Below are 12,026 nucleotides of genomic sequence, written 5' to 3' on the forward strand. Positions count from 1 at the left end.
TCTGGAATGCCACAGAAGAGCTGAGAATGGAGTGAGGGGCAGCAGGGCTGTTTCTAGCCCAGGACCAAAGTGGAAAAGAGGGGGAAACTCCAGCTAATCCCACAGAAAGAGTCTTTGGCTTGACAGCAGTGACAGGCTTGGTGGTAGTCACCACTGTGAAAACAGGGAGGCCTTTTTCAGGAGATTAGATAGTAGCTCTCTAGATGAAAGCCTTCTCTGTTGCTTTCCATGGCAGATCATGATGAAAAGAGACAGTCCATGGATTTTGAGGTATATTTTGTCATGCTAGAAAGTGAATGAGTAAAACTGTACCCCACTTTCGAAGTGGGCCTGAGACTAAATACCATTTGCAGGGAGGAGTGTCTGGGAAGGAAAGATTATTGGCTAAGCCACCAGGACTTTGGGTACCTCATTATAATGGAGATCTGTCTGGAGCCTACATGACCTGTGATTATGTCCTTTACCTGTGGAGGGGCTTGAAGCATTGCTCTTATGTGAGAGATGAGAACAAATCTATGGTAGGCTGCCACTAGTAACCGGCCTGGTTTCCTGGAAATCAGGCAAAATGCCTACCATCCTTTCAGGAACACCTGGGTTTCAAATCTCCTCAACCGGGAACCAGGGTGCTTTTCACGGTCCCACAGGCACCCACATTCATAAAAGAGACTTTACTAAAGCTCAAAACACACATTGAAAACCACAAAATAATAGTGGGAGACTTCAATGCCCCACTCTCACTAATGGACAGGTCATTGAAACAGAAATTAAACAGAGACACAGTGAAACTAATAGAGGTTATGAGCCAAATGGATTTAGTAGATATCTACAGAACATTTCACCCTAAAACAAAAAAATATACCTTCTTCTCAGCACCTCATGGTACTTTCTCAAAAATCAACCATATAATTGGACACAAAACAACCTTCAACTGATACAAGAAGATTAAAATAATCCCATGCATCCTATCAGATTATGATGGCCTAAGACTGGTCTTCAATAACAGGGAAAACAACAGAAACCTCACATATACATGGAAACTGAACAACTCTCTACTCAGTGATAACTTGGTAAGGGAAGAAATGAAGAAATTAAAGACTTCCTGGAATTTAATGAAAATTTTGACACATCATACCCAAACTTATGGGATACAATGAAAGAAGTACTAAGAGGAAAATTCATAGCATTAAGTGTTCTGGTAAAGAAACTGAAGAGATCTTATACTAGCCACATAACAGCATACCTTAGAGCTCTAGAACAAAAAGAAGAAATATACCCAAGAGAAGTAGAGGGCAGGAAATAGTCAAATTCAGGGCTGAAATCAACCAAATAGAAAGAAAAAGAACAATACAAAGAATCAGCAAAACCAAAAGCTGGTTCTTTGAAAGAATCAACAAGACAGATAACCTCCTAGCCAAACTAACTAAAGGGCCCTGAGGCAGTATCCAAATTAACAAAATTAGAAATGAAAAGGGAGACATAACAACAGAAACTGAGGAAATTCAAAAAATCATCAGATCCTACTACAAAAGCCTATACTCAACAAAATTGGAAAATCTAGATGAAATGGATGATTTCTTAGACAGATACCACATACCAAAGTTAAATCAAGAGCAGGTAAACTGTCTAAAAATGCCCATATCCCATAAAGAATTAGAAGTCATTAAAAACTTCCTAACCAAAAAAGCCCAGGGCCAGATGGATTTAGTGCAGAATTCTACCAGATCTCTAAAGAGAAAGTAATACCAATATCCCTCAAAGTATTCCATAAAATAGAAACAGAAGAAACACTACCTACTTTATTCCATGAAGCAACAGTTAGTCTGGTACCTAAACCACACAAGAACACAACTGAAAAAGAGAACTTCAGACTGATCTCACTTATGAATGAATACCGATACAAAAATATTTAATAAAACTCTTGCAAACCAAATCTAAGAACATATCAAAACCATCATTCACCACAATCAAGCAGGGATGGAAGGTTCAGTGACAGGTCTGAAGTGGGAACTGGCTCAAGGGCAGGCCCCAAGGCCTGACACTATTACTGAGGCTATGGAGTACTCACAAAAAGGGACCTAACATGACTGCCCTCTGTAAGACCCAACAAGCAGCTGAAAGAGTTGGATGCAGATATTTGTACCCAACCAAAGAACAGAAGCTCCTGACCTCTGTGGTTGAATTAGGGAAAAGCTGGAGGAAGCTGAGGAGGAGGGCAACCCTGTAGGAGGACCAGCAGTCTCAATGAACCTGGACCCCTGAGATCTCTCAGACACTGGATCACCAACCAGGTAGCCTAGACCAGCTGAGATGAGGCTCCCAACACATATACAGCAGAGGACTCCTTGGTCTGGGTTCAGTCAGAGAGCATGCACCTAACCCTTAAAGGATTGGAGGCCCCAGGAAGTTTAGAGGGTGGTGGGGTTGGGGAATTGGGGGAGGGGCCAACCTCATGGAGACAACGGGAATGGGAGGATGTATGGAATGGTGAAGAGTTAGTGGGTGGACCAAGAGGACAATAAAATTTGGAGTGTAAAAAAAGGATTAAATAAAATTAAAAAATTTTATGTTATTAATTTTTCTTGATTTTAATTTAAGAACTACTAAATTTGTACCAGTCTTTTTCGCTGACATTAAAGATAGTACCTTTAGATCAATGAACAAGTCAAATGCTTCTTACTTGCTGGGTAATGGAGTTATTTTTCTGGACTTCAAATCTATTCAAATGATTACTCCAAGATAGTACTCAGCTAAGATAAAAAGTTCAGACATTGATTTAAACATTTTTGAAGAGAATGAGGATTTGTTGCATTAAGATGTCCAGGGTAAACATGATGTTGGTGGAGATTGAGTACTGGTAGCAATTCTGTTGATGGGGCTTTAGAATATTGCCTCCAGAACAGTATTTTAGGAGCACTAGGGAGCTTTCTTCACATAAGCATGTAGAGAGATTTGCAACACACATAAATCAATAATTTTAAAAGTAAAATAAAGTATGAGATATCATTTTAAATAGCTGGTAAGTAGTTGTTGGACCAGTGAAACCCGTGTGGCTACTGTATTATAAGGTGAGAGTATGAAGAAATAGTGTAAGATGTTGAGCATAAAACAAATGGCTTCTATGTGGATTAGTTGTCATGTGGTAAGGCATAGTGCCGAGTGATGACAAATCTCCTGGCATTGCAAAGAGACAATCCAATTCCTCTTTCCCTAAGTTGTTATTACTCATGTGTGAGTCAAGAGATGAGGGCAAGATTGTTCCTTTAATGTCATATTATATGGTCTTTGCAAAGAAGGCAAAAACCCTGGATTAGATTCTAGAACACCAAAGTGAAGATTGCAGAGGTAAGTCATTGAAGAGACATATCTCATCTGATTCATTTCTCTGGGCCTCACTTCCTGTCCCAAAGGGATCCATACTGAGAGTTAGTCAGAGTAACCCCAGGGAACATTTAGTAAGGGCTTTGTGGGAGAGCTATGCTTCCAGGTGCATGAACTATAAATACGAGTGTCTTGAGATAAAAGTGATACCAAGAGGAATGAGACTAGTTCTGTTGTAACCAAAGCAATGAGGTAATGGTTGGAGGTGGCTCGGAAGAGGTAAGAGTGACTGAAGAAGAGCAGCAGGGGGCAGCTTTGACCTTTCCTGAATAAATTCTATTTGAGTATGGGCATGACATTCTACAGATATTGATATAGACTCCCATTAGAAATCCAGTACATATCAATCAATAACTAGAGAATCACATGATACTAATATGTTAGAAGTTTTAGGAACCTCTAACTTAAACTTTTTCAGTTATAGAACTTCAGTTAAGAAGCAGTGGTTTGGACCAAGATTCACTTTGAGCTGATGGTAAAAAAAAAAAGTAGAAATACAATTCCTGAACAAAAGGCATTACTTGTACTCCTTTGGTGCCTCTAGACACATCCCTTAAGGGCTTCACTTCTCCCTTCTCCCTACCCACTACAGCATTCTGAAGTATGTTTCCATTTGGATACTTCCAGAAAACATATCCTCTTGCATTATTCAGGTTGTCCTAAAGTTTTCAGCTTTGAGATATGCTCCCAAGATAGTTTTGTGTCTTGTCCATCTTTTCCCTTTTCAACCTTTGATGAGAACCGTGATGAATTCCAGAACACCCCCTCTGAGTCTTACCTGCTCAAGGAAGTGAGTATCCTTTTCGTACCATATCCTGGTTATTGAATCCAGTATAGATTAAGGGCCATTATTTCAAAGTATCATGGGGACATTTAACTAGGAATGGTGGGAGGAGAAGAATGAGAGTTTCCCTATTTTTTATTTGTTTATTAGTTTATTGAATTTAGCAAAGCAAAAAGGAAAAAAAATTCTAAGCCTGAGACCGCTGCCATAGTCAACAAAAGTCGTTCTTTGAATTAAAGAACCAGAACTCTATTTGGCCACCGTCACCAACAGATCCTGAGCAAATCACTTCTGACTTTTACCACACAATTCCTGTTTTGTAGATTAGATGAAACAGATTGGGTAGAAAAAAAATCTATCATTTCTTGGATCATGAGTTCTACTCCATGGTTTCTGGAAAAAATGTTTCAAGAGGTAGAAACATAAAGCTGCTTATTTACTGCCTTTTCCTATCATTCCCAGGAATCATGGATCATGTTAACTACACCTGGACCCGGACCTTCATCCTTGCTGGTTTCACTACCTCTGGCACTCTGCAACAGCTTGCAGTCTTTGGGACCCTGTGCATCTATCTCCTCACAATTGCAGGGAATATCTTCATCATTGTCTTGGTTCAGGCAGATTCGGGGCTGTCCACTCCCATGTACTTCTTTATCAGTGTCCTCTCCTTCTTGGAAATCTGGTATGTCAGCACCTCAGTAGCCACCTTGCTGCATACCCTGCTCCATGGGCATTCACCCATCCCTTCGGCTGCGTGCTTCATCCAGCTGTATGTCTTCCACTCCTTGGGCATGACTGAATGCTACCTGTTAAGTGTCATGGCTCTGGACCGCTACCTTGCTATCTGTCGCCCATTACACTACCATGCACTCATGAGCAGACAGGTAAAGATACAGCTAGTTCTGATTACATGGGTGGCTGGCTTTTCAGCTGCCCTGGTGCCTGCAGGTCTCACTGCCAGTTTACCCTACTGTTTGAAAGAGGTAGCCCACTATCTTTGTGACCTGGAACCTGTAATTCGGTTGGCATGTGTGGACACTAGCTGGCATGCTCGGGTTTATATTACAGTAATTGGTATTATCATTACATGCAATCTTGTTTCCATCCTGGGACTCTATGGAGGTATTGCGAAAGCTGTGTTAAGGCTGCCTTCAGCTGCCAGTCGTGCCAAAGCTTTCTCCACATGTTCCTCCCATATCACTGTAGTGACACTGTTCTATGGCTCTGCTTTCATTGTCTATGTAGGGCCACCAGAGATTCGGGCTGAGGGCAGAGACAAGCTTATTGCTTTGGTATATACCTTGTTCACTCCTTTCTTCAACCCTATCATTTATACTCTTCGCAATAAGGAAGTGAAAGCGGCTTTCAAGAGGGTCACACAGAGGATTCAGGGTGTGCTGAGTTGACTGTGAAGTCCTCTAGGTTTATAAGTTACCATTTGAGAATTGTAAGATTTAGCTGGATACTTATCCAAGTCTTTAAGTAATTGTTCCAATAATATGTGAAATTTTCAATTCAAGCAGTTTTCAATTAAGACAAATCAAAAATATTAGAGGAGAAATATTGTCCTTGAACATACCAATGTGGGAGAGGAAGAGGACACATTGGAAGAGGAACTGAAAAATGAAGTTTCCCTTTTCCAGGCAGACAGAACTTAGCAAATGAGTTGTGTTAGTTTCTAGAATCTGTGCTAGCTACAGGTTTGCATTTCAGATTGTATTTTTGGAGAAAGATCCAGAAGCTCTTGAATTTAGTTAAAGCTGTGGGAAGAGAACATTTGGCAAATGTTGTGATGGAGACCAGTGAGCTATGAAAACAGAACACAAAGGTACATGGAGTTCGGTATTCTTGAGCAACGTTTTGGTAAGATGTTTGGAGATGGAGTGGAGGTTTCCTCTAACATGCAAGAGAGTGGGATGGGGAACAAATGCGCCTAGGCAATCGGTAGTATAAAGAATTATATAATCACTGCCTGCACGCTGAATTCATGCAACCAGGAAACATTGTGGGTGCAGCCACTTTGTGAGAACTGGCACTTTGAAACATGCGGAGATGTAAAGAAGTAAAGATGCGTTCATCTCCCTCTTTTCCTGAAGCCTACAACTCTATTTTGTTTTAAATTTTACAATCTCGTACATACATGTAACTTATTTTAAAGATATCTATTCGCCCTTCTCTCCTCTCCAGTTCTTCCCATCTCCCGATACCACTTTCCTTACAAGATTTATGTGTTTTAATGTATTTTTATTTTTAATTTGAATATTTCATACAATGTACTTTGATTTTGTTTTCTTCTACCTCAACTCATCACTGACCTTCCTCTCCTCTCTACCCCAAATTCCTCTCTCTGTTTCTCTCCTCCCCTCTCTCCTTATGCCTTGCCTCCTTTTATTTCTTCTCTCCAGAGCATATGTGGTCCTGAGAATCTCAAAGAAATGCAGGCTTCCATGAGCCATAGATTTCTATGGACTCACCTTTCCCACGAAATGACCTTCTGATCCATAGTGAATGTGGAGTACCATTGATTTTTCAACTTGCCTAGCATTTTAACAACTTATGATATTTGTAAAGCTTTGCATTCAATTAATGATAAGATTACCAGCAGTAGCATTCTGACTTCTTTTGTTCATTATATAACAAAAGAACCTGAGTGCTGCATTGAGGAAAGACTGACAAACAGAGGTACTATTGATCTTGTATGATCAATATCTAATATGTTTGCCTCAATTTGAGTAGCATTCACAACTACCTAGTGACTGGGTCTTAGAAAATTGTATTTTATATAGCTTTACTGAGAAAAAGAATAAACATGTATGACAAACTACTATCTAAATGTTGTGCTTTACATTTTTCCGTTGGTGTTTATTACCTTCTAAAGAGGTGGCTTGGTTCTATTTGTTATTTCTGACTTAAGGAGGTTTAAATATATTTACCCTTTTATTTCAGCTTTTTGGAGTTCTCTCTGCCAAATCCACTCATAGAAATTACATGTACATGTGCTTTGTCAGGCAGGATGTGTCAATAAAATCACTAAAAACAAACATTTAAAGATAATACTAAAGCAAAAATAATAGACATCTTGCGTAAGAATAAATCTTTCCTCTGTGAATTTGGGATGCTCTGATTACTTTCCAGACAAACATGTTTTGTCAGAGATTATTCCAAGTCAGGTCATTCTCAGAACACTAAGAAGAGAACGTTATTCAAAATAAAATGATATGTACTATTGTGCATGTGGGTGTTTTGTGTGTGTGTGTGTGTGTGTGTGTACCTGTGTAGGAGCTCTGCATGCATTTCTAGATCTCCAACCTGCAAACCTTAGTTCACCTACAGTCCTTGAACTGAATAATAGATGCCTGTTTCTGTAGATGCATATCTACCAGAACAGAGGCACAGGCATCGTTTTCTGTATTGAAAATGGAGAGCTTGGTGTTACAAAGTCAAAGCTGAATACTTGTAATAGAGCCTGGAAAACTGACAAGTCAAACATATTTACTATCTGGTCTTGAAGAAAATTAATTTCCTGACTCTTCCAAAAGTATATTCTATTGTGTTACTACAGTCTAGGAAATCCTGTGAATGCAATTATAATCTGAGAACAAATTATAATCTTAGTGCAAAATCAATATGCTTTTGTGTACTGATACATTGACCTCCAGTGTGACTTCTCCACTGGTGATTCTGAGTCCTGACATTGAATCCCTCTATATTTTATACCATGCCTTTCTTGGCCCTGTTTAATTATTTTCAGACCTTCTGATATTTTATTTCCTCCTGCCTTTTTGATCCCAGTCCTAGGGATATGTAATGTATACAATTAGGGAGAAACACAAAGCTATAAATGGAGTTCAAGTGTAATAAAAATTGGATAACTCGGTTGGGGATTTAGCTCAGTGGTAGAGTGCTTGCCTAGCAAGCACAAGGCCCTGGGTTCGGTCCCCAGCTCCAGAAAAAAAAAATTGGATAACTTTTTCTGATGAATGTTTAATTAGTGACCATGAAGCAAGGAACTAGGGTTCTGTTAAAGTGGTCAATACTTAATCAACAGGTACATCTACAGCTTTTGTGTCAAGGTAGATGAAAAGCCAAATAACATACTTATTAAATTCAAAATAATATAAAGTAAGTGAAATGCACAAGTAGAGAGATGACAGAATCTAAATTTCAAGACTTTGGAAAATTGACAAAATTCACAAAATGAACTTTAGTAGAGGGAAGATATGGTTTTATATTTAGTTATAAAATGAACACACCAAGTATAAATTAACTTTCCAAATAATACATACATTATATTTATTAAATATATTGGGTGTATATTTGCCAGATAGAGTACTATGCAAAATAGATATAGAATTTAATAGACACACAAACAGCAGAGATGCTTTCACAAAAAAGTTTGAAATGTAGATATTGAATGAATTAATAGAGATAGGAAGTATTCAGAAATGCACAATACCCTAGAATTTATTCTAGATGAATCTGTCCTAATCTGGATCTGCATTTGACTAATGACTATTGAATATTTGCCTTATGTCAAGAAAAGCACTAAACATTACAATATCCAGGGATTAATAAAAGGTCTGCTTGACTCCTCCCACCCCTCAATATACACATTTGCACAAAATGCTTATATCTAGTATTTTACAGACACAATAAGGCAGTTGTATCAACTCACAGTAATTGTGACAGCATGCTCATGTCCTTCACAAGCCCAATCAAGAGAAAATTCTACTACGTGGGGAGAGAGGCCATGAATTCCTACCACTAGCTAAAGAAATATTGGCAATTGATATCAACTGTAAGTGGGGAGACTCTATTTTATTTTCTTTTTTTAAAAAAATTATTTATTCAATTTTACACTCCTGATTTTATTCCCTTCCAGTCCATCCCCTCAGAGTTCCACAGCCCATATCCTAACCCTGCACTCCTCCACCCACCCCACCCCCTCCGTCTCCATAAAGATGTCCCCACCCCACCCACCCAACCAGATCTCTAAAATCCTGGGGCATCCAGTCTCTTGAGGGCTAGGTGCATTTTCTCTGAAAAAACTCAGACCCAGGAGTCCTCTCCTGTATATGTGTTGGAGGTCTCACCTCGGCTGGTGTTGCTGCCTGTTGGTGATTCAGTGTCTTCGAGATCTCAGAGGTCCAGGTTAACTGAGACTGCTGGTCCTACTACAGGGTTGCCCTCCTCCTTAGCTTCCCCCAGCTTTTCCCTAATTCAACCAGAGTGATCAGCAGCTTCTGTTCTTTGGTTGGGTGCACATATCTGCATCTGATTATTAGCTGCTTGTTGGGTCTTTTGGAGAGTAGTCATGGTAGGTCCCATTTTGTGAATGCCCCATAGCTTCAGTAATGGTGTCAGGTCTTGAGGCTTCCACTTGAGCTGGAACCCACTTGGGGGCTATCGCTGGTCCTTCTTTTCCTCAGGCTTTTCTCCATTTCCATCCCTGCATTTCTTTCAGACAGGAAGAATTATGGGTCAGAGCTTTGGCTGTGGGAGAGCAACCCTCACTTGATGCCCTGTCTTTCTGCTAGAGGTGGATTCAATAAGTTCCCTCTCTTTACTTTCACCTAGGGTCCCTTGCTTTGAGTCCTGAGATTTTCTTACTTCCCAGGTCTCTGGCACAATCTAGAGAGTCCTCCCAACCTCCTTCCTTCCGAGGTTACCTATTTCTTTTCTTTCTGCTGGTTCTCAGGGCTTTAGTCTTTTCCCCACCCAATACCGGATCATATTCCCCTCTTCCATGACCCCCCTACCTCTTCCCTCCCCTGTCCATCCCCCTTCCCCCTTGTGGTTGCTTTCTTCTCTCTCCCAAGTGGAACTGAGGTATCCTCACTTGGGCCCTTTACTTTGTTGACCTTTTTGAGTTCTATGGACTGTATCTTGAGTAATCTATACTTTTGGGGGGGATTAATATCCACTTATTAGTGAGAACATACCGTGCATGTCCTTTTGGGTCTGTGTTACCTCACTCAGGATGACATTTTCTAGTTCCATCCACTTGCCTGCAAAACTCAGGATGTCTTAATTCATAATACCTGAGTAGTATTCCATTGTGTGAATGAACCACATTTCTGTATCCATTCTTCTGTTATGGGACATCTGGGTTGTTTCCAGCTTCTTACTATTACAAATAAGGCTGCTATGAACATAGTGCAACATGTGCCCCTGTGGCATGGTGGAAGATCTTTGGGGTATATTCCCAAGAATGCTATTTCTGGATCTTTAGATATGCCTATTTCCAATTTTCTGTGGAGCCTCCAAATTGATTTCCAGAGTGGTTGTACCAGTTTGCAATCCCACCAGCAATGGAGGAGTGTTCCTCTTTCTCCACACCCTTGCCAACATGTGTTGTCACCTGAAGTTTTGATCTTAGCCATTCTGAGTGGTGTAAGGTAGAATCACAAGGTCGTTTTGATTCGCATTTCTCTGATCACCAAGGACTTTGAGCATTTCTTTGGGAGCTTCTCAGCCATTTGAGATCCTCTATTTTGAATTCTCACTTTAGTTCTATACCCCATTTTTGTTTAGATTGTTTGGATTTTGGTACTAAGCTTCTTGAGTGTTTTATATATTTTGGATATTAGCCCTCTATCAGATGTGGGATTAGTCAAGATTTTTACCCAATCTGTAGGTTGCCGATTTGTCTTATTGACCATGTCCTTTGCCTTACAGAAACTTTCCAGTTTCATGAGGTCCCATTTACCAATTCTTGATCTTAGAGTGTGAACCATTGGAGTTCTCTTTAGGAAATTTCTGCCTGTGTCAATGAGTTCAAGGCTCTTTCCTATTTGTTTTTCTATTAAATTGAGTGTATGTGGTTTTATGTTGAGGTCCTTGATCCACTTGGACTTGAGCTTTGTGCATGGTAAAATGTGGCTCTATTTCCATTTCACTTAGCGGGTTGACTACACTCTAGTGGAGGGCACAAATCTAGTAGTATATGCAGAATTTACTGCATTTGACTTTTATCCAAAGGACATAAAGTTGGGTATTTGGGTGGTTTTGGGTAAGGTAGTATGGTTCTGGGAGGAGTAAGACAGGCAAATATTATCAAAATATATTGTAGAAAAATTTCAAAGCATAAATACAAAATGAGAAAACAAAAGAAAAAAGTAGGAAAATATTTTGAAATACGTAGTCTCTTTTGTTATTTTATCTCATATAGGGATTATGACACACACTTCTACTGAATATAATACAGAATTTAAACAAATAAATAACCATCTAAGGATAGATAGTAATAAATACTGATCAAGAAAAGAGATCATGAGACAGGTATCTTTTGTGGTTTTGTGACCTTTGTTCCATTCTGTTTATCATTGCCAACACTTTGAGAGGCATGACACAGACATGGTCCCCTTGTTATGTTTTTTTTGAAATGCTGTGTGTTACCCAGGGAATAGTATTGGATGCTCTTCTTTAGTTTCTGTATGATAGGCCTAATAGGTATAACAATACTGTGGCGTGATTGTGAATATTGTATTAGCTCATGCATGTCCTGTGCTTGGAGAACTATTTGTTAATCAGAAAAAGCTCAGAAAACAAATATGATATTGGGAAAATTAAGGATCTATACCTATTTTTTATTTCAAAATGGTTAACCATTATCAGTGAGGCTTCTCAGAGAAAGAGAGATATTAGGCAATATTACACTTTCTTTTTGTTATGACGTCAAACAGGGAAGTGGGAGAGGAAATGAGATGATGGATTTTCTGAAACTACCTCTCAGGGGTGAGTACTCTATTTTCACACATCCTCCAAGGAGCTCAATCTAAGCCTTATTTCACTTGCCTCAGGAATTAGGGGTTTCTTGTTAACCTGTGCCCCAAGTGACCTAAAACTTTTTTGTTAACCCTAG

General features: G+C 39.5%; 1 protein-coding gene across 1 annotated transcript; it reads left to right on the forward strand.

The window, feature by feature from the left end:
- The first annotated feature begins 4,629 nt into the window (after positions 1-4,629).
- Positions 4,630-5,568, forward strand: Or10aa3 (olfactory receptor family 10 subfamily AA member 3). Its single transcript, NM_001000913.1, is given in 1 exon segment — positions 4,630-5,568. A coding segment is annotated over 1 exon segment (939 nt).
- Positions 5,569-12,026: the final 6,458 nt, after the last annotated feature.

Source organism: Rattus norvegicus, chromosome 13 (genome assembly GCF_021556685.1).
Source record: "Rattus norvegicus strain SHRSP/BbbUtx chromosome 13, alternate assembly SHRSP_T2T, whole genome shotgun sequence".
Taxonomy (NCBI): Eukaryota; Metazoa; Chordata; class Mammalia; order Rodentia; family Muridae; genus Rattus; species Rattus norvegicus.